This window comes from Panthera onca, chromosome D1 (genome assembly GCF_046562875.1).
Source record: "Panthera onca isolate mPanOnc1 chromosome D1, mPanOnc1 haplotype 2, whole genome shotgun sequence".
NCBI classification, from domain to species: domain Eukaryota; kingdom Metazoa; phylum Chordata; class Mammalia; order Carnivora; family Felidae; genus Panthera; species Panthera onca.
The window spans coordinates 1,375,795-1,397,854 of record NC_138348.1 but is presented as its reverse complement, the minus strand read 5'-3'; the positions used below and the strand labels follow the sequence as shown (position 1 = coordinate 1,397,854).

Genomic DNA, 22,060 nt, shown 5'->3' with positions numbered 1-22,060 from the left:
CACACTGGTGCCAGCCCCACGGGCTTGGGCTCTGCCAGGCCCCAGATAGAAGCGGCTGACACAGCACTTCAGAGACGGTCCTGCCACAGCCCCGTGCGTCTGCGGCCCCACTAGCCTGGGTGCCTCTTTACCGTGTGTAGGTCACTGGTCTGTTCCGCCTCCCGCACGCGGGGCTGGAGTTCTGCGCTGGGGTGGGGCTCTCGGGCAGGCGGGACCGATGGCAGGGGGGCAGTGCCTGGGTATCCCGGTCCAGGTACCCCTCGGGCAGGGGCCCTTCTGAACCTCTGGACCCTTCTGGCGCGCAGGCCCCGACCCGCAGGCTCTGAGAGGCAGGGTCTTACGTCACGGCGGAGGCGGGCTTGGAGATACTCAGAGGAGACAAGCCCTGGGTCCCCGTCCCCGAGGCTGGGCTGGGGTGCGAGGCTCCTGAGAGGGCCGGGGTGGGTCAGGGCAGCGTGGCCGTCTGGCTTCCTGGCACCGTCCACCCTCCCCTCCCCCCCCCCCCCCCCCCCCCCCCCCGCTGCCTCTCATCCCGTGGCGTCCTCTGCTCTGATCCCGGCTCACTGTGCCACCATGGGCTTTGTGGCCGTCTCTGCTGCTCCCCTAGGCTGATGTGCCTTCCCGCTGGGTGGGGAGGGAGAACGTGGCGTGCCCGCTGGGAGATGCGCCCCGGCTGGCAGAGGACGGCCCTGGATGCAGTCTCCAAGGTGGGCCGTGGTGAGAAAAGATGGCTGTGGCTTGGTGGAGCGTTAATGCTCCTGACTGGTCCGTATTTACTCCATCCTCCAGGAGGCAGGCCGATTTTAATCACAGAGACTTCTGAAAATGGAGGTTCCCAGCAGAGAGAGCCAGACCTAGAACGTCAAAGGTCCAGTGGTCCTGCTCTTCAGTGGGTTCCCCCGACGACAAGGGCAGCAGAGCCCAATGTCAGATCTGGGTGCGGGCCCAGGGCTGGGGAGCACTCCCTCCGCCCTGTCTCCGCCTTCACACACTGGTCCGTTCACCCACCCACCTGCTTGTTCCCATCCGTTCTCACATTCACTACCTTCTTTCCTCCCTTCCACTGTCCATCCAACCATCATCCATCTGCCCACCAACACACCCAGCCAGCCAGCCAGCCACCCATGCAGCACACATTGATCTGACTGCCTCTCCATCGCTTCTTCCATCTACTGTCCATACAATGGTTTTTCTGTCCAACTACCTTCTGTACATCCACCCATGTACCCGTCTATCTATTCTCTATCAATCCATCTATCCATTAGCCAAGATTCATCCACCCATCTTGCTATTTATACATCAGTCCACCCACCTATCCATCCCTCCACTCCTTCACCCATCATCCATCATCCATATCTGTCCACCCACCCTTCCATCTATCATCCCTCCACCGGCCCATTCGTCCATCCATCCATCCATCCATCCATCCCTCCACCCATCCATTCGTCCATCCATCCATCCATCCATCTATCCATCCACACATCCATCCATCCATCCCTCCACCCACCCATTCGTCCATCCATCCATCCATCCATCCATCCATCCCTCCCTCCACCCATCCATTCGTCCATCCATCCATCCATCCATCCATCTATCCATCCACACATCCATCCATCCATCCCTCCACCCACCCATTCGTCCATCCATCCATCCATCCATCCATCCATCCATCCCTCCACCCATCCATTCGTCCATCCATCCATCCATCCATCTATCCATCTGCTCATCCATCCATCCATTTGTCCATCCATCCACTCATCCATCCATCCATCCATCCATCCATCCATCCACCCATCTGTCCATCCATTCGTCCATCCATCCACTCATCCATCCATCCCTCCACCCATCCATCCATTCATCCTTCCACCCATCCATTCGTCCATCCATCCACTCATCCATCCATCCATCCCTCCACCCACCCATTCGTCCATCCATCCATCCATCCATCCATCCATCCATCCCTCCACCCATCCATTCGTCCATCCATCCATCCATCCATCTATCCATCCACACATCCATCCATCCATCCCTCCACCCACCCATTCGTCCATCCATCCATCCATCCATCCATCCCTCCACCCATCCATTCGTCCATCCATCCATCCATCCATCCATCCATCCATCCATCCGCTCATCCATCCATCCATTTGTCCATCCATCCACTCATCCATCCATCCATCCATCCATCCGTCCGTCCGTCCACCATCCACATCTGTCCACCCACCAAATCCTCACTGAGCACCTCCCAGGTGCTGGAATGGGGGATGACCCCAAGGTGGGTCTTGTTTTCAGGGAGTTCACAGTCTAGGGGTACAGATCAGAAATGCACACTGTTTCGGGTGCAGTAAAATTTAATCTGGCCAGTCAAGGAGGGAAGCATCATAGATGTTCTGGAAGAGGAAGACTGAACCCCCCCATCATATGCGCCCCAACTTAAGCCACCACACACCTTGGATCTCGGAGTCTAATACTGCAGAAGACCATGAAACAGGACAGGGTGTCTGATTCTGGATCCTACCACTGTCCAGGGGCTGGGGAGGACTTCCCACCGGGCTGGCCCTCTTCTTTGTCGCTCCCCCCAGTTATGGACACAGAGCCAGCACTTGGAACACACAAGGAGCTTTATTGCACACGGAGGACAAGGCTGCAAGCCGGGAGCAGGGAGGGGGCAGGGCCTGAGAATGCGGTGGTGCAGGCGCTGGTGTCTCTTGACCTGGAGGTCCCCCAGCACGTGTCCTCTCTCTGCCCAGGCTGGGCCTTCCTCGGGGACTCTTGGTCTCTGCGGGGGCGGCCCCTTTGGTCAATCACCAGTGAGAGTCCCTCTCCTGCCCCTGCTGTGCGAGGTAGAGTGGGGGTCAGAGAGCGGGAGGGGAGAGCGGTCGGGGGGTCGAGGAGTGGAGAGACGGCGACGGTGGTGGGTGTTGGCCGGGCGCGGGCAGGCCAGGCAGGCAACGGCAGCGGCTCCCGTGGCAGGGCCGGGGTGGGCGTCTGGCTGGACTCGCCCCTGCGAGGGCGGAGGGTGCTGCCCGAGCTGTCTGCGGTCTCAGGAAAGCTGAAACACCGGCATGGGTGGGGGTGTCAGGCTCCGGTCCGGGGAGGGGGCTACCCCCTGCCCTCCGCGTCTCCAGCCCGTCTCTGGTGGCCACGCTGGCCCTGCCTACGGCACCCCCTCCCCCGGGAGCAGCCGCCCTGCTCCAGCCACCGGAACCCCACGTCCGCTTCCACCTTGGAAGCTTGCTTCCTGACACCGGGGGCCCCCCCCGGGGCTGCGGGCCTACTTGGGATTCAAGGTGAAGGGAGCTGTGCCCGTCGCCTGCTCTCCCGCTAGCCTGGCTGCCCCAGAGCTCCCGCGGTCCCTGGGGTCCTGGGCCCCCCTGAAGCAGGCACAGCCGAGCGGGAACCCCGGGCAGACCCCTGAGGCCCCTCCCCAGGCAGACCCGCTCCCGCCTGACAGAGCCGGCCCCCACAGGCCGGCAGCTCCGGGCCTCCTTCCTCCCACAAACCGGCCGGCCTCCGGCTTGGCCCAGACGCCATTTGTCAACGTCCTTGCGAGCACGTGGCGCCCAGAAACCAGGGCGGGCGGCTTGGCCAGGACCACCCCAGCCAGGATGTCTGCGGGAATATCCCATTTAGCGTAGCTCAGCGAAAATTGCTCCCACCTCCCGGCCAATCGACCTCTGATGATGCAGCCTCAGCTTTCCTGAGCCTCTGGCCGCCACCCTCACCGCTGGCTCACAGTGGACGAGCCTGTGGTCAGACTGGCGACGGTGTGGCGCCCCTCACGCGTCTGCGGGCGGGCGCTCTTCCTGCCCCGGCGGGCGGCCGGCCCAGCACGTGCCTCCCCCTTGGAGCCCGTCCACGGGTCTCACGGTCTAGGCTGTGCCCCCGGGCGGCGCCCTCGGCCGTCACCCACCGAGTCACTCGGGCCTCCGTGGGCTCCTCTCTGAAGCGGCTGGAGGCAGAGCCGCCCCGCAGAGCTGTGGACGCGGACAGACTTGCTAGGGACACACCCGGCAGGTGCCGGGCGCTCGGGAAGCAGAGATTCTGATGGTCAGGGTCGGGCCGTGACCCCTCTGGGCCTCAGGAGCTCCTACCTCACCACGGGGTGGGGGGGGGGGGGGGGCGGGGCACCGGCAGAGAGGACGGCCGGCCTGTGACGGCTGTCCCTCTCCACCCCAGGGTGCGACGATGCTCATCGTGGCCGGCCTGTGCCCCCCGGGGCCCTCGGGACCCCCGCCACCCCTGCTGCCCAAGCCAGGCAAGGACAACCTTCGTCTGCAGAAACTTCTGAGGAAGGCTGCCCGGAAGAAGATGACCGGGGGCGGGGCCCCCGTGCCACTGGGGGCTTTCCGCACTTCCCTGTCCCCCGTGAGTGAGGCCAGCCACGACCAGGAGCCAACGGCCCCGCGCCCCGCGGAGGGCCCGCGCTCCGTGCCCGCCCTGCCCCGCTCCCCCCACCCCTCCGTCATCCAGCACGTGGCATCGCCCCTGCAGACGTCCACAGCCCCCTTCAGCTTCACTCAGCACAGGAGCCTGGCTGCCCACTTCAAGGCCACGGGGCTCCGGCTCACGACGCCGGCCCTGCACCCCACCCGGTCCCCCAGTGGCTTCACGCAGGTCTCGGCCCCCACGGCAGGGGCCACCCACGTCAGCCAGGTACACATCCGGCTCGTGCCGTCCCCACGGGCCAGGACCCCGGAGCCCTGCCAGACGGCCCCAGATGGGGGGCCTGGTGGGCAGGACCGGGACACGGTCCCGTACCCTCCTGGGGCCCAGCCCCCGGCCCCCGCGGCCCACACCCGCCCTCTGCCCACAGAGGCCCAGACTGCCGGTCCTTGCCCTGAGGCTCCCCCTCCTCAGTGCCCTGGCCCTGAGGCCTTGGTGCCCAGAGAGGGCGGCACTCGGCTTGTGGTGCCCATAGTCCCCACCTACCGCTCACCGGGACCCTCGCCTCACAGGCCGGCCTCAGCTGAGCCCGTGGAGAAGCCCCCCGTGGCTGGCCCTGCCGCTGAGGCCGAGCAGGTCTCCAGTCCCCGGGCGGCCTCGTCCCCGTCCCCGCCCTCAGGCCCGCACCCATACCCTGTCCCCAAAGTTGCACCGAGGCCCCGGCTCAGCGGCTGGACGCGCCTGAAGAAGCAGCTGATGGAGGAGGCGGAAACATCCCCATGCCCGGGGCCAGAGCAGAGCCCAGAGGGCGGGGGGCAAGAGGTGACAGCCCCCGCCCTCCCAGCGTCCCGGCCCCCAGCCTCCCGGGCCTCCAGGATGTGGGACGCGGTGCTGTATCGCATGTCCGTGGCCAAGTCCCAAGGCAGCCCGGCTGGGCCCGGGGATGGGGCTTGTACCCTGGCCGGCCTGGGCCGCCTGCCCTTCCTGTGCAGGCCGCGATTCAACGCCCGGAAGCTGCAGGAGGCAGCCGCCCGGCCGCCCCCTATAGTCCACTCCATCGTGGACCTAAACCCCAAGCCCAAGAACTTCAACCGGACGGCAGCTGGCTGGAAGCTCCAGTGACCGGTCAGGGCGGCACCGGGGCCTAGGACCGTGGTGTGGACAGAAGAGGGACAGCGGGTCCAGCTGGGGAGCCACGGCCACTGCAGAGGGCGCCAGGGCCGGACGGACACCGGGCAGCCGGGAGGTGCGGGACGGACAGGCTGCAGCAGGAAGGACTGTGGCGGGGTGCGGCAGGGGCAGTTGGGGTCAGGGAGGAGGCCGGTCTCCATGGCATGGACTGGGGCAGAGAAGGGGTCTGCACTGGGGTAGAATATATATGGGGCTAACGGGGTAAAACCACGCACAAGAAGGAAGGAACACGGCTCAGTGATGAGGCAGCGGGTAGATGAGTCGGCCCCGCACAGCAGGGCCCGTGTCTCGGGACTCGGGGCAAGGAGGTGCAGGGGGGTGCCTGGGCTCCTGAGGGGCTGCGGGCCGGCAGGGCAGGGAGGATGCTGGGGCTGGGTTCTGTGGTCCCCCCGCCCCTCCGGGAAAGATGGGGGACAGATTTCTGTTTGCTGTGCAGAGCAGGGCTGGCTGGCCAGGGCGACTCAGTTGTGCGTGGGCACCAGTGGCTGCATCAGCGGTTTGACTGTCATTCCTGACACATGTGGGGGGTGGGGGGAGGCCAGACCCCAGGCTCAGCTCCTTTTGTTGCCCGCCTCTGATCCCCCCGCCTGGGGGGCAAGGTGTGAGGGGGGCTCGCTGGCGGGAGATGGGGGCGGGGCCCAGCTTCGATGGCTGGGTAAGGACGGGTGTCCTTGGTCCCGGGGCAGGGGAGGCAGCAGAGGGGACCCCAGGCCTCATGCGGCTTTGGGGCCCCCGCGTCTGCAGTCCCCGCTGACTCGAGACAGGGGCCAGGGCTCTGATGGGGTCAGCAGTGATGGCAGAGGGACACGGAGGTGCCTGGGTGCAGGACTCAGGAGGGGAAGAGGCAGCCAGTAGGCGGCCAGCTGCATCACGCAGGGCATAACGGGTGCTGTAAATGGATCCTGGGACCCAGGCCACTAATAAAGTGTGTCTAACCACGGCAGTGGACCATGTTTCTTCACCAGGTGATGGGCGGGGTGGTGGACCCTGGAGGGGCCCCCAGCTGGTATAGGAGAGCGAGCCAAGTGTGGGTTCCGACCAGCTCCAAGGCCGGGCATTCAGTCCCCACAGGCCGCCCTTGCAGCTGTAACAAAGCGGGCCTTGTCCATGGCTCCACATTCCCAGAAGGACCCGTTCCACACACACGACACCTCACGCTCGGGCTGCTGCCCTGGACTCACCAAGAAGGGCAGCCTAGGGCACCGAGCCCTCGTCCACAAGCACCTTCTCATACTTCCCATGTCCGGTGGCCACAAACTTGTACCTCTTTCCAGACGGAGTGCTCTGCTGGGAGAGGTGACCAAGAGCAAAGCTGAGAGCGGCAGAACGGAGATGGTGCTGCCTCTGGGAAGCCCTCCCGGATACACTGAGGATAGCCCCTCTTTGCTTTCAACTGCTAGACCTGCCCTCCCTACATCAGCCACATTTAGACCCTACCTTAATTGTCGATGACGTCTTGGAGCCTCCTTTTTGCTCCCAGAAGCTTTTCTTGCTCATGTCTCCAGCTACGATATCCTATGTTCAGAGGAAGGACATATCACAGGTGCAGACCCTCGACCAGGGAACTCAAAGCCGTGGTCCTTTCTCTCCTGTCCAGCCTTGCCCGGCTGGGTCCCAGGCCTGCCCACCCACTTCCTTGTACGAGAGCCCAGGGGAGGAAGTAAGAAAGGGAAAGTGGCACCACCTACATGCACTGGGCCACCAGTTCCCCCACATGGCCTTCCACTCTGGGGGCCAGCCTGGTGAGCACCCCCCAAACATCCCAGTGCTCTGTCTACCCACACTGCAGCCTAGACAGCCTCATACTGGCCTCACCAAGGGGACCCCACCTCACCCTGGGATGGGTGTTACCTTGCAAGAGGGGGTCTTGGCAGTGGACTGAGCCTGCACTTCTCCTGTCTCCCACCGGCTCTTGGTGCTCGCCACAGCCATGCTGGGCAGCTCAATGGAGGGCTGGCGGGTCAGCTTGGGGGTCCGGCCAGCAGTCTGCAGAGGAGGAAAAACCCAGGACCACTTTAGTGGACAGCCACATGGGACATGTCAGAGAAGCCAGGGTGAGGGTCTCCAATACATGACTTCTTCTACATCTTTGTATTCCAGAGGAGTGCTTTCCCAGTAAGGGGCTAGGGCAGGGCACTCTGAAAAAAAAAATGCATGTGCCTCCATTTGGTGTACTTGTGAAACACCTTCTTGATCTGAGGAGCACAGGTGATATGGTGGGGTAAGAGACAGATGTGGTGCTATCATGCTGCTCAGAACATAGGGCTGGAGGAGCACGGATTGAATGGGGGGGTTGTTGGAGAGAGGGGCATTGGTAGGACAGAGAGGTGTAGGTCTGAATGAGCGGTGGTTGGATGGAGGGGTGTTCGCTGAATGGAGGAGTGTTGTTTGTATGGAAAGACATTGGTTGGATGAAGGAGCATCGGTTGGATAGGAAGGTATTGGTTGGATGGAGGGGAGTTGGTTTGATGGAGTGGTCTTTGTTGCATGGAGAGATATTGTTTGGATGGAGTGGTCTTGGTTGGATGGAGGGGTCTTAGTTGGATGGAAGGGTATTGGTTGGATAGAGTGGTCTTGGTTGCATAGAAGGGTATTGGTTGGATGGAGGGGAGTTGGTTTGAAGGAGTGGTCTTTGTTGCATGGAGAGATATTGTTTGGATGGAGAGGTATTGGTTGGATGGAGGGATCTTGGTTGGATGGAAGGGTATTTGTTGGATGGAGTGGTCTTAGTTGGATGGAAGGGTATTGGTTGGATAGAGCGGTCTTGGTTGGATGGAGGGGTATTGGTTGCATAGAAGGGTCTTGGTTGGATGGAGGGGTGTGGTTGGGATGAGACAATGGGTATGTGAATGGAGGAGGGACCCAGCAGAAGAAGGGAGGCCTGAGCATACCTCAATGGCCTGTGTGTACTGCTCCAGTCGCTCATCAATCTTGGAGATGGGCAAGGCTGGTTGGGACTTCTTCACGCTGTTACTGGAGGGTAGGAGAAGGGTCACGCCCCATGCTCCCTCACTGGGCTTCCACACCCACCCTGGCCCCTACCAGAGCTCCCTCGGGGCTCTGCATCTCTAGCCCCCAGGCCCCTCTCTTCGACACCGTCTTGGGGAACCCCAAGTCCTAGTCTGGAAAGCAGCAGGTTCACCTCTTCCTGATGGAGCGGTTCAGGGACTCGGTTCTGTCGATGAGCTGCGGAAGGCAAGCAGAGATGTGAGTCTCCAACCAGAGCCCCCCACCCCCCCATTGCCCCAGTGACTCCCATCCACCAATCGAGCCATCCGCTGATTCATTTCTCAGGGATGTGCTGAGTGCCAGGCTGGGGGGATGGCAGAGAAAGAGCAGGGTGTACTCGTGTTCCTGGCACTGCCGTGTGGCTTCCTCTCTGGGGCTGTCGTGGGGTTGGTGCTGTGATTCTGGGGAAGAGGAAAAGGCAGCAGGCTCTGGGGCTCAACCTACTTTGGTGCTGGGGCTCAGGGGAGGTGAGCCCTGTTCGGTAGCACCCTCCAAGACCAGGGGGCTGGGCGTCCTGGGCTGCTGGCGTTTCTGGTGCTAGGAATAGAACATCAGAGTTTATATGATGAGCACCCCTTGCACCCCTCCTGCCCCATTCGGGACTTGTTGGAGCAAACATCTTCCCCTCCCTGGGCCTCAGGCCCTTTCCAGCCCTGACATGCTCTGTTTCTCGAATTCTCTGCAGTGGGGACTGGTGAGTCCAGAGGAAAGTCGCTTGATCCCAGGGTCACGAAGACCCTCCTCCCTCTGGGAATGCGGGTGCCACAGAGTCTGGGGTGGGGGGGGGGCGTCTCCCTCTAGGGCAGCCTGCTGAGCAGACGGTCAGCAGACACAGACCCAGCCCGAGGGGCGGGGTGCACCCGGACCCCAAAGGGAGCCACCATCACCTGCTCGTCTGCCTCTTCGGCTTCTACCGGCCCCAGGCTGCCCTGGACGGTCCCCTCTGGGCTCTTGGGCTCTGTCTCCTCTGTTCCCGGCCCGTCCTGGAGCTCTGAGCTGGGGCTCAGATGCAACTCCTCCAGGCTGACTCTGGCTGGACTCTGCTCATCACCACCCTGGCTCCCGCAGGCATGCTGATGGGGCCTGGGGGGCAGGGGAGGGATGCAATCCCGGTGAAGGTCGTTCAGTTGCTGGGTTTGAGTCCCTCTGGGTTTCCAAACCTCAGCTTCTCCGTCCGGAAGGTGGGGGCGGTCTGACCAGTTGAGTGCCAAGGAATCCTGAGACCCCAGCCTCATCGGGGGAAGTGGGCCCAAGGACCTCGGAGGCAGCCCTCCAGCCCTGGGGCGCCTTTGTAGACAGGGCCCGCTGCCTCAGCCCCCTCTCGCCTCACACTCGGAGGCCGGACCCGGTCTCCAGACTCTCTGGATGGGCCCCAGCCCCCAGCCCATGCTTGTCTGTGTCCACCCTGCTGGCCTAGGCCCTCCCCCCCTCCGCCTGCTTCTGCCCTGCTCCATGAGGGAGGCAGGTGGGCCTGAGGAAGAAGGGTTTCACATAGGAGCAGGGCAGGATCTGTGGGTGGTTTGGGGGACGATCAGCTAAGGGACAAGGCAAGGGCCGAGGTCACAGCTAGGACGGCACCCTTGAGAAGAGGGGCTGCCTGCACTGGCTATGCCCGCCGGCAGCCAGCAGGGCTCTGCATTTGAGCAGGACTGAACCAGCAAGAAATTCTCGCATTTTCCATGATTTCACGCCCCTTGGTGTTGGTGCCAGCCCAGACCCAGACCCACCGCCCAAGGTGGGTCAGTGCGAGCCGGCCGGGCACACAGAGGGCCCATTCAGCTCCAGCGGGTCCCGGGGCCAGGCAGGTGTGGGGCGGGGAGGAGGCTTGCTTGTGAGCAGAGCAGGAGGGTTCAACAGAAGAGCCAAAGTGCCCCCTGCTGTTGGGAACAGCTGTGGCCTGAGGCCGGCGGGAAAGAGGAGGCAGCCGGCAGGGCTGCGGCCACCCGACACCAGGGGACAGGCCACCCTTGCAGACCCCAGACCCACCTCAGAAGGGTAGGGTGTGCACTGAGCCTCAAAGGCAGATGGGGGAAAATGAGGCCTGCAGGGGCACCGGTGACCAGGGGTTGGCCAGGACCAGGGCCCCAGCCAGGCAGCTGGCTCCTGGGGTGCAGGAGCCTGCTGGTAGGGTGGTTGGAAGACTGGAGACGGGGACGGTCCTAGCTAGAGATGGAGACTAGAGGGGCCTTAAAGGGCCGGGAGGTGGTGTCCCCCAAGCTCGAAGCTCCTGGGTAGAGCTTGGACCCTGCCCACGGTGGGGGGCCCTTGAGCACGCCTGCAGGGTGCCTCAGACCCCAGAACTGGGGTGGGGGTAAAGCTCCCGGAGCAGCCCCCCATCCCTGGGCCCCCACCCCCTCCTGCCCTGTTCAGCCCAGCAAACACGTCTGCACATCTGGAAAGCTTGTCCCTCCAGGCCAACTCACAGGCCCACACATCTGGAAATACCTGCTCCCCTCCGTGGGAATGGAGATCAGCCAGCCCCGAGGGAGGAAGGGGCGGGCGGGCGGCAGGGGCGCAGAGCCTCCATTACGTAAGTGGGCTGCAGATGTGTGCTGATGTGGCAACACCCTGGCCGGGCCGCAGCTGGTCTGGATGGGGCCCAGGGGCCCTGGGGAGCCCAGGAATGAGATTTCCTCCCCACCCCTCCCCGCAGCCCCTCGGCCCGCCGCCCCGCCGCCGTCTAGCTCTCTTCCTCCCTTCCCCCTGCTCCCAGCCCGGGGGGCATTTTGCGGGGCCAGTGGCCTTTGCTCAGGCACGGGCTGGGGGCTTGGAGAGCGCCCCTGCCTGGTAACCCTGCCTCCGGCCTCTGACCCCCACTTGCCTGTTCTCCTCCTGCTGCCCCTCCGGACTCTCGCTCCAAGGGGGCTCCCCGCTGTTGGAGGCCCCCCCGGCCTCCCAGGGCTGCCGCTGTGGCTCTGGCTTCTGGGACCAGTCGCTGAAACCCTCGTCCTCATCCAGTTCAGGGGCCTCCGAGGGCTTCAGGCTGAGGCTAAAAGAGAAGCACCGGGTGCTCAGAGCCGGACGGGGCCATGAGGGGCAGGGGGCACGCTATACACACTGGCCACCTCTCCTTCCTTCCTCAGACCCTGGGCTCCAGGGGTGGGAGACCCTGTCTGCCAGGGGCAGCACGCATGGCTGGGCTGAGCCTCCCCGCTGTTAGAGAATCCCTGAGGGCAGGACTGTGTCTCCTCCGTAGTCTGGAGCTGCCTGAGGCCGAGGTTGTGTCTGACCCTATTAAGCTAGGGCTCCCCAAGAACAGGGCTATGTCTCCCTCATGAGACTAAGGTTCCCACAGAGCTAGGCTGTGCTTCCTCCATCAGTGTAGGGCCTGCTAAGACCTGGGCTGTGCCTCCGCCATCAGTCTAGGGTCCCCTGAGAACTGGGCTGTGCCTCTCTCACTAGTCTAGGGCCTCCTGAGAGCCGAGCTATGCTTCCTCCATCAGTCTAGCCTCCCCTGAAAGCAGGGCGATGCCTTCCCCATCAGTCTAGGGTCCCTTGAGAGCTGGGTTGTGCCTCCCCCTTCAGTCTAGGGTTCCCCAGGAGCTGGGCTATGCCTCCTTCATCAGTCTAGGGTCCCTTGAGAGCTGAGCTATGCTTCTTCCATCAGTCTAGGCTCCCCTGAAAGCAGGGCTATGCCTCCCCCATCAGTCTATCCCTTGAGAGCTGGGTTATGCCTCCCCCATCAGTCTAGGGTTCCCCAGGAGCTGGGCTGTGCCTTTTCCATCAGTCTTGGTACCCTGAGAGCTGGGCTATGCCTCCTTCATCAGTCTAGGGCTCTCTAAGAGCTGGGATGCGCCTCCCCCATCACTCTAGGACCTCTTGAGATCTGGGCTATGCCTCCCTCATCAGTCTAGAGCCTCCTGAGAATTAAGCTCTGCCCCTCCCATTAGTCTAGAGTCCCCTGAGAGCTGGGCTATGCCTCCTTCATCAGTCTAGAGTCCCATGAGAGCTGGGCTGTGACTCCCCCATCAGTCTAGGACCTCTTGAGATCTGAGCTATGCCTCCTTCATCAGTCTAGGGCTCTCTAAGAGCTGGGCTGTGCCTCCATCACTCTAGGACCTCTTGAGATCTGGGCTATGCCTCTCCCATCAGTCTAGGGCCTCCTGAGAGCTGGGCTATGTCCCCCCATCAATCTAGAGCCTCCTGAGAATTAAGCTCTGTCCCTCCCATTAGTCTAGAGTCCCCTGAGAGCTGGGCTATGCCTCCCCCATAAGTTCAGAGCTCCCTAAGAGCTGGGTTGTGCTTCCCCATCAGTCTAGGATATCTTGAGAGCTAGGTTAGGCCTCCCGTTATCAGTCTAGGGCCCCCTGAGAATTGGGCTATGCCTCCCCTATCAGTCTAGGGCCTCCTGAGAGCTGGGATGTGCTCCCCCATCAGTCTAGGGCCTCCTGAGAATTGGACTGTGCTTCCTCCCTTGGTCTCGAGTCCCCTGAGAGCTGGGCTATGCCTCCCCCATCAGTTCAGTGCTCCCAAAGAGTTGGGCTGTGCCCCCCCATCAGTCTAGGGCCTCTGAGAGCTGAACTATGCCTCCCCCATCAGTCCAAGGCTCCCCAAGAGCTGGGCTGTGCCTCCTCCACTCGTCTAGGGCCCCCTGACTGCTGGGCTGTGCCTCTCCTGTCACCCTGGGGTCCCCGTGTGTGGGTGACATGTCTCCCTCCAGGGCTCTGGTGACTGCTCCCTCCGCGGGCAGCAGGGTGAGACCCTGTCCCCCGCCCCCCCCGTCAGGGCAGGACTGGGATTTGGTGCTGGTGGGCTCCCCATGTGCCCCCTGCCCCTGCTATCTAAACTGAGGACCTGGCCTGAGGGGCCGTGACCGCTGCAGCACCCCACCCCGCCCAGAGCTGCTGACTCGGAGAAAATGGAACAAAACAGGGGCGGGAGGAAGGGGGGCATTATTGTAAAAACAGCCCAGCCCGGCCGCGGAGGCCTCCTGGGCCCAGGGAGGAAACGAGCCGGCCTGCGGCCCGCCAAGTTGGACGTGGCCTCCATGAGTCACCGGCAGCAGGGAGCTTGGGCGGGGGGCTCCGGGGCCAGGGCCACGCAGCTGGGGTCAGTGTCGGTCCAAGCAGGGGCCAGGGCCGCGCAGGGCGGCCAGAGCCTGAGTCAGCGCTCTGGGAGGCTGGCTGGGAGGGGTGGCCGCACGTGAGTCCCTCCGGCCGGCCGGCCGCCTCCACTGACGCCTCGGGCTTCAGGGACCCTCACCCTAAGCTGTCTCCGCACCCGCGCTGAGCCCCTCCTCACTCTCCTCCTCCGGGAGCCCTAGCCCAGGGCCCCACCACCAGCCTCCCCTCTGCCCGGGGGAGCGGGGCCAGGCGGACTGCTGGGGGGCGGCTTACAGGCTCTCCCGCTCCGGCGGCTCGGGGGACTGGCGGCCGTCCTCGTCCCGGGCCCGAAGCTCCCTGTCCCTCGCCCGGCGGCGACGCTCGCGGGCGGCCTCCTCCTCATCTTCCACGCTCCGCTGAGTCGTGAGCCTGGGGGACACGGAGCGTCAGTCGGGCCTCAGCCTGCGCCCCGCTGCTCCTGTCCTCCCGGTGGTGGAGGGGGCTCCGGTGTCCAGGCAGGACTGAGACCCTCTGTCCTCCCCCCCCCCACCCCAGCCCAGCAGCCAGGCCTCCTGGACCTAATCAGAGCCGGGACACGGGCGGGCCTGGCTCTGTGGCCCCCGAGGCCCTGGGAAGCGGCTGCTGCAGGTACCAGACAGGTGCCACGTGTCCCCACTGGAATCCGGTGGCAGCAGCCTCGCCGATCAGGCACTGTCAGGCCAGGGGCAGACCCAGCCGGGCAGCCACCTCCCTGCCCGGGTACCCCGGCTGGGGCCCTCCCTCCTGCCCCCCCCAAGGGCCCCAAGAAGAGGCTGCCTGCACCCTGAACCTGACCTCTCTGGGCCCGTTCACAGAGGACGGACCCGAGGCCACTGCAGAGCCAGAGAGCTTGCTCCCTCGGTGCACGCTGACCCCGTGGCTTCTCGGGGTCCCTCACTAAGGGCGACACAAGGTCAGCCTGGGACGAGGGGTTCACAGCCTGGTCCCCCTGGCCCTGGCCTAGCAGATCTCACACTGTCGGCATCCGGGGGGCACCCCGGGCCTGGGTCGCCGACACGGCCCTGCCTCCCCCACCACCCAGGCTCCACTGGACCCAGAGAGGGGAGTCCTGGTCTCTGCCTCTGCAGGGCTCACTGCCCTAGCCTGGGGTCTCGGTCCCTTCCCGCTGCTGCCCGCCGCCTGACCCCGCGGCCCGCTCCTTCTGGGACTCCGTCCCTTGGCCGGGACGGCCGGCTCCATGGTCTCAGCAGCCCTGCCAGCCATGATCTAATCTGTCCCAGGTCTTCCCAGAGCCTCCCAGACAAAAGCCAGGCCCTCCTCAGCCCCGGGCTCCAGGCCCGCTCCCCCCCACCGCCCCCCGCCGTGGCCACCTGGGACTCCAGACCTGCTCAGCCCGCAGCACCCCTGGTCTCCCACCCTCGATGCTCAGAAGTGCCTTCGGCTCCCACCCCCGGGGGCCTAGGGAGCCCTTCCTTCCCCACGCCTGCTCCCATCCTGCCCTGGGCCTTCGGCTCGGAGGCTGCAGGGCCACGTTATCTGGGGAAGTGTTGCCCCGGGGCCCAGGGTCGTGGTTCCCGCTCCCCAGACCCTTGCCCCGAGATCTGAGTGCAGAGCCCGCAAGTTGCCTGTCACCCCACACACAGACATGAACAGATCCTCTGGGGTCCACCTGTCGGGCGGTATGTCCAGGCCACAAGAGCCCCACGCGGGCCCGGCCCCCCTTGCACGCCCAGGTGCACACGAGGCAATAATGCGCGTGCACACACACACACACACACACACGTCCTCCGTGAGCTCGACACCCAGGCCCGCGTGGCACGCTCACCCACCCTCCACCCACGGTTCCAAACACCCCACAGCACGCACACGGATTCACGAGCAGGAACAAGGCGGGGGCCAAAATGGCAGGTCCGGGGTCCCCGCTCCACACCCCGTTTTCTGCTGTCCTTGCCATCGCCCCGACAAGCGGCCCTGTGAGCCGGCCCCTCCGAGGGCCACCCTCTGCGACCCGCCATCTGCACGTGGCCCCGGGAGCCCTGACAGGCAGGGGCCGGGGAGTGGGGTGGGGGGGGGAGGGCAGGCAGACAAGGGATACAGGGTAGGGGTCTCCTGGCGTCTCCCCAAAGCCCTGGGCCGGGAGCCCCAGCGGCCCAAGGACAAGGGGCCCTCCCCCTCGCCTCCCCCCTCCCACCAGCCCCAGGATGTGAGTAATGCGGCCCCTCTGGCCCCTCCCGTGACCTCACCCCTCACTGTTCCACAGCTGGGCTCCGTTCTGGGAACTGAGAGGGGGCGGCTCTCCTGGGGTGGGGTGGGGGCCTCTGGCCTGGGAAAGGCGCCCCCCTTCCCCGGCCAGCAGCCCAGACCCCTTGGCAGGCTCCACGGAGCTGTCAGGACACCGGCGATGGCCGCCCCACCCGTGGCCCCTGGCTCAGCCCGCGTGCAGCTGTAAGGGATTTGGTGTTCCTTAGCGAACGCAATTAGGCTATTTCCTGTGTCTGCTCTGGCTCTTTGCAGCCCGGGGCTCAGCCCCGGGGGCTGCCGAGTGGGGCTCTGCTCCCCCAGCATCGGGCTCCGCCGCGGGGCCTCGCCCCCACCCAGGTGCACGGGGCGCGCGCACCCCAGCGGGCCCCGGGCCGCCTCCCAGCTCCCCGTTCCGAGCGGGGGTCCCCGCGTTCGGGGGCTGCCCCGTTGGCCACGTCCACCGCCTACCGGCCCCGACTCGGGGCGCCGGCCCCCCACTCCTCCCTCTGCGGCCCCCCGGTCCCCCCACCAGGGTCCCGTGATAGGCTCCTGAGCCGGCCCGGCCCTCGCAGCTGCCCCCACCTCCTTCCTCCCCTGTCTGCCTGCGTGGGTTTGGTCCCAGCTTGACTCTGCCCCCTGCAGGCCGCTTGTCCGGCGCCTAAAGGCCTAAAGGCCACCCGTCTCTGGTGCCTAAAGGTCGAGGGGAGAGCTCGGGCGCCGGGCTCGGGGGCAGGGGCCCAAAGGGAGGACAGCCAGGCAGGGCCAGGCCTGTCGTCGGAGAACCCTTTCTTCAGGTCTGCGGGGGACCCTCTGGGCCACAGGTGTCCCCGACACGGCCAGAGGAAGCTGCCAGAGAGGCCGGGGGAGCAGCCCTGGTCAGCCCCACCGCGGACCGACCACCCCCGGGGTCTCTGGTCCCCTCCGCGCCCCGCCTCGCCAGGGGGTTCTACGCTGTCGACCGGGGTGGACACTTGCAGAGCCACTGGTCCCTCCGGCGGCCGTAGAGCCCGTGAGTGAAGTGGGAGCCAGCCCGGGGAGAGGCCTCCTCCTCCTCCTCCTTGGCTTCCGGGGACAGCAGGACGGCAAGCGTCCCCGACTCCCAGAGAGCGGGCCCCAAGGGCAGAGGTCGGGGGCCCCGTCAGGGAGCTCAGGGGAGGGCAGCCCCACGCCCCACAACTCCGAGGGTGCCCCTCACTGGTTACGCGAGGCGGGCGGGGGGCTGCCCCAGGCAGCACGGGGAGGGGTCTGTGGGCACCGCCAGGGCCCCGGAGGTCACTCGTCCTTGCAGAGAGGCGGCAGCGGGGGTGAGCGGGGAGCTCGAAGGCGGCCCCAAATGAGCAGGTGGGCGGGGGGTGGGGCGGCGGGAGGGGCACGCTGCTGCCCGGGGCCAGGGGTGGGCACACGGAGATGCAGCTGGGGGGACCCGGCTCCCCCCACACCCCACCCGAGGGCCCTGGCGCGGGTCCAGACCGCCCTCCCAGCCGTGCCCCCTCCGGCAGCAGGTCTCCGGGCGCGTCTCCGGGCTTCCTCAAAGTCACTGCCCCAGGTAGACAACCCCCACCCCCACCCCCCACAAGGAGCCCAGTCCCGCTGCCCAGGGGAGCCCAGGAGGCGACCTTGAACTTGGGTCGGAAAGATGAACCGGAGTGTGTGGGCAAGGGAGAGGGTACAAGAGCCAAGCCAAGGCCAGCGGCCAGAGCGCTCAGGTGGCCCCGGAGGGGCGGCTGCGGGGAGGCGGACGGGAGAGTCTCTGAGCCCCCCGTGAGGCGGCCCCGGGAAGCCCTGTGCCAGCCTTCAGGTCCTTTCTGGAAGGAGGCCCAGTGGGCGTGGAGGAGGGGAGATGCAGTTAGACTGGCAGGGAGGGCTCCGGGCCGGGAGGGGACAGGAGCCTCCAGATCTCCAGAGTCCCTGGGGAGACAGAGGGACTACGGGTGAGGCGAGACCCCGCTGACCCAGGGAGAGTAACCAGGCTAACTGGGGACGCGGTGGCTCAGGGAGCCCGGGACAGCAGTGGGGTAGCAGGGTCTCACGTGACCAGGGAGCAGAGGCCTGGGGCACAGGGAGAGGCCTGGAGCACCGAGGCCTTAGGCCTCCTTCCTGCCGGCCTCCCTTCTCCTCCTCCTCTTCCTCCCTACCTCCCCTCCTCCCTCCTCCTCCCTTCCTCCCTACCTCCCCTCCTCCCTCCTCCTCCCTTCCTCCCTACCTCCCCTCCTCCTCCTCCCCTCCTCCCTCCTCCTCCTCCTCTTCTCTCCTCTTCTCTTCCTCCCCTCCTCCCTACTTCTCCTCCTCCCCTTCTCCTCTCCTCCCCTCCTCCTCCTCCTCCTCCTCTTCTCTCCTCTTCTCCTCCTCCCTTCCTCCCTACTTCTCCTCCTCCCCTTCTCCTCTCCTCCCCTCCTCCTCCTCCTCCTCCTCTTCTCTCCTCTTCTCCTCCTCCCCTCCTCCCTACTTCTCCTCCTCCCCTTCTCCTCTCCTCCCCCCTCCTCCTCTTCCCCCTCCCTCCCCCTCCTCCCTCCTCCCCTCCTCCTTTCCTCCTCCTCTTCCTCCCTACCTCCCCTTCTCCTCTCCCCTCTTCCCCTCCCCTCCTCCTCCTCCCCCTCCCTCCCGCCTCCTCCTGTCCTCCCCTCTTCTGCTCCTCTTCTCTCCTCCTCCTCTCCTCCTCCCCTCCTCCCTACTTCTCCTCTTCTCCTCCTCCTCTCCTCCCCTCCTCATCCTCCCCCTCCCTCACTCCTCCTCCCCCCTCCCCTCTTCCTCCTCTTCTCTCCTCTTCCTCTCCTCCTCCCCTCCTCCCTACTTCTCCTCCTCCTCTCCTCCCCTCCTCCTCCTCCCCTCCTCCTCTCCTCCTCCTCCTCTCCTCCTCCCCTCCTCCCTACTTCTCCTCCTCCCCTCCTCCCCTCCTCCTCCTCCCCCTTCCTCCCCTCTTCCCCCCTCCTCCTCCTCTTCTCTCCTCCTCCTCTCCTCCTCCCCTCCTCCCTACTTCTCCTCCTCCCCTCCTCCCCTCCTCCTCCTCCCCCTTCCTCCCCTCTTCCCCCCTCCTCCTCCTCTTCTCTCCTCCTCCTCTCCTCCTCCCCTCCTCCCTACTTCTCCTCCTCCCCTCCTCCTCCTCTCCTCTTCTCTCCTCCTCCTCTCCTCCTCCTCCTCTTCCCCCTCCCCTCCTTCTCCTCTCCTCCCCTCCCCTCTTCCTCCTCCCCCTCCCTCTCTCCTTCTCCTCTCCTCCTCTCCCCTCCCCTCCTCCTCCTCCCCTCCCTCTCTCCTTCTCCTCTCCTCCTCTCCCCTCCCCTCCTCCTCCTCCCTCTCCCTTCCTCCTCCTCCTCCCCTCCTCCCCTCCTCCTCCTCCTCTTCTCTCCTCCTCCTCTCCTCCTCCTCTTCCTCCCTACCTCCCCTCCTCCCCCTCCCTTCCTCCTCCTCCCCTCCCTCCCTACTCCTCCCCTCCTCCTCCTCTTCTCTCCTCCTCCTCTCCTCCTCCTCTTCCTCCCTACCTCCCCTCCTCCCCCTCCCTTCCTCCTCCTCCCCTCCCTCCCTACTCCTCCCCTCCTCCTCCTCCTCTTCTCTCCTCCTCCTCTCCTCCTCCTCTTCCTCCCTACCTCCCCTCCTCCCCCTCCCCTCCTCCTCCTCCCCCTCCCTCCCTCCCTCCTTCTCCTCTCCTCCTCTCCCCTCCCCTCCTCCTCCTCCTCCTCCCTCCCTCCTCCTCCCTCCCTCCTTCTCCTCTCCTCCTCTCCCCCTCCACTCCTCCTCCTCACCTCCCCTCCTCCTCTTTCCCCCTTCTCCTCCCCTCCTCCTCCCCTTCCTCCCCCCTCCTCCTTTTCCTCCCTACCTCCCCACCTCCTCCTCCCCTCCTCTCCTCCTCCCCTCCTCCTCTTCCTCTCCTCCTCCTCCCCCGTTTTTCCCCCTCACAGGCTGGCACCTCACGCAGCTCTGCCCAGCTGTGCAGGAGTTCGATCCTTCTTGCCCCTCCCCTTTGTGGTTCCTCCCAGAGGGGGCAGCATTAACAAGGCAGGGCCCAGGGGCCTGAGGGTCCTGTTAGGTCTCTGGAAGACCCAAGGCAGAGCAGCTAGGGACTCTGGGAGTCCCAGGAGGTTCTGAGCAGGGAGGAGCTCCGTGGAAGGCAGCTGCAGGGGACACAGGTGGGGGGGGAGGCTGTTGACCTCGCTGGGGTGATGGGGTGAAGGCTGAAGGGGTGAGGGGGGGATGGGGTGAAGGCCAAAGGGAGGCAACCACACAGCCCGCCAGCCCAGGTGGAGGGGCTGGGACCAGGGCAGGGCTGTGGCTTTGGTCTCTCTGACCCCCTGCCCAGGATGAGACCCCAGGCCCAGCCTCAGCTCTCCAGCTGTAAAAAGGGTGCGGCACCGTGTGAACCAAGACCCCTCCCCAGGCCACCCCAGCTCCCGCTTCCCCTTGGATGGCACCGTCGGCCGACCTGGCCTGCCCCACACCACCTCCCTCTTGGTCCTGGTGGGCAGGTCCCATCTAAGAAGTCTCCCCAGAGGAGGGGACACGGACCTGCTCACAGAGAGAAAGGCACAGGCTGGGGGCACAAGCTACCCTGGCAAGTGGGGAGGGACAGAGGCCCCCGGGCTGGGGCCTCCTCCAGGACACCGGCCTAGTGCTGGGGGATGTGGGGCACAGCCGCGGCCTCTGGGGGCCCTGCTCCACCTGCCCCGGGGCCTAGGCCAGGGCTGAGAGGAGGGACCTTCGCTCCTTCCCAGCCACCGGCCGGCCCGGCTGGGGGGCTCTGGGCCTTCAGAGCCCTGCCCGGGGCGGGCGGGGAGGGGAGGGAGTCCAGAGCGGCTTCTCCACCGGGATCCTTTACACCCTCATCAGCCCCGAGCCCCCAGCCGGGCCCACCTTCTGCCTGGGCATCCCCTTCTCGCCATCGAGGCCAGCACCCCCTTAACCACCGTGTCACCTCCGCAGGGCCCTCGCTGGGCCTCCTTGCCCTCATCTTTCCCCCGTGGGGTGGCACTTGGTGGGGCTCTTGTTTGGGGAAACCCCCTAGCTGCCCCACAGAGCCCCCAAAGCCAAGGAATCCCCTTTCTGCCCATCTTTCTTTGCCAGCCCCGGGGGCAGATCAGGGAGGGTCGTCTCTGCCCTGGCCCTCAGGTCACCGGGGTCCCCTGAGGAGCACCAGCTCCAGACCCTGCCTGGCCCGGGATGCCCCCCACCTCGGGCCTCAAGATGCCACCCGGTTCTCACCCCACTTAGGGGGCACGGCCACCCCAGTTCACAGCTGAACGGGGGGGCTGAGAGGTCTCCTCCTGGGAAAAGGAGACAAGAGACCGCAGCCACTGCCACCGCTGTCCCCATCCCCCTCCCCTGCTCGTGGGTCTGGAGTGGCCTGTCCCCTGTTCGTCCCCACCCCCCTCTTCAACCAGCTCTCTATCCCGTCAGGTGACAGGGCCCACAGTGAGGTCCCTGCACCCGTGGACCTTAGAGCTTCCAAGAAAGCCAGCGCTGCGCCCAAGTTGTGGCTCAGGGACCACAGGCGAGGGCCCCTATTCCAAGCCATCGGGGACTGGCCGGCAGGAAGTCCTCTCGGGACAGGGTCCCTGGTGCCCACGCCCGGTGATGGTTGACATGGTGAGCAGAGGCCCGTCGGAGAGGAAGGGGCAGCAAAGCAGTGTGCAGGCCGCCCTCCTTTCTGCTCCCATCCCCCCAGTCCGGACATAGAGCCACGCCCCTCCTGGGTGACCCCCAGTCCCAGCACATCCCGCTCGGGCGCCCCTCCGGGAGAAAGTGGTGTGGGGAGAGCACCCGTTCCTTGGGGTTCCCTTCCTCCCTCCCTGCTCACACGCCCCCCCACTAAGCTGCTCTCCTGGTCCCTGCCTTGCCCACTGCCGCCCTCCAGCACGTGGGCCGCCCAGGCTCCCTGGGGCGGGCGGGCCTCTCCCCCGACAGCCCCGTGCAGGGCCCGGCTTCGCCCCAGACCCCCAATGCCAGTCCGGGCGACCCAGCCCAGGGCAGCCCATCCCACCAGCGGTCCCCAGGGCATCCGGGCCAGCTGGGTGGACCCTCATCACGTGCCCAAACGGCCTGACCGGAAGGCGGCTGTGCCGGGGAGTCTCTGTCGCCCAGGCGCCTGCTCGCTGGCAGAGGGTTCCGGCTCGAGGGAGACAGAGTCTGTGTCCCGGAAACCTTCCTCGTGGGGGCTTTGCCTCCAAGTCCTTCTCTCCCAGGTTTCCCTCGGTTCCCAGAGT

General features: G+C 65.5%; 2 protein-coding genes across 7 annotated transcripts in view; one reads left to right on the top strand and one right to left on the bottom strand.

The window, feature by feature from the left end:
- Positions 1–5,508, top strand: part of PRR33 (proline rich 33) — a 63,937-nt gene extending 58,429 nt beyond the window's left edge. For all 3 annotated transcript variants that reach the window (XM_078433838.2, XM_078433837.2, XM_078433836.2), the window contains exon 2: positions 4,180–5,508. In XM_078433838.2, the coding sequence (XP_078289964.2) occupies positions 4,189–5,508 (1,320 nt within the window). In that variant the 5' untranslated portion in view covers positions 4,180–4,188. The remainder of the gene's footprint in view (positions 1–4,179) is intronic.
- LSP1 (lymphocyte specific protein 1) overlaps positions 2,604–22,060 on the bottom strand; it is a 43,076-nt gene continuing 23,619 nt past the window's right edge. For 2 of the 4 annotated variants that reach the window (XM_078433839.2, XM_078433841.2), the window contains exons 2-11: positions 13,923–14,057; positions 11,408–11,575; positions 9,474–9,669; positions 9,031–9,123; positions 8,720–8,763; positions 8,469–8,550; positions 7,429–7,563; positions 7,015–7,092; positions 6,759–6,864; positions 2,604–3,052 (exon numbers count right to left, since the gene is read on the bottom strand). In XM_078433839.2, the coding sequence (XP_078289965.2) occupies positions 6,772–6,864; positions 7,015–7,092; positions 7,429–7,563; positions 8,469–8,550; positions 8,720–8,763; positions 9,031–9,123; positions 9,474–9,669; positions 11,408–11,575; positions 13,923–14,057 (1,024 nt within the window). In that variant the 3' untranslated portion in view covers positions 2,604–3,052; positions 6,759–6,771. The remainder of the gene's footprint in view (positions 3,053–6,758; positions 6,865–7,014; positions 7,093–7,428; positions 7,564–8,468; positions 8,551–8,719; positions 8,764–9,030; positions 9,124–9,473; positions 9,670–11,407; positions 11,576–13,922; positions 14,058–22,060) is intronic. The other 2 variants (XM_078433840.2, XM_078433842.2) reach the window with 2 other exon arrangements.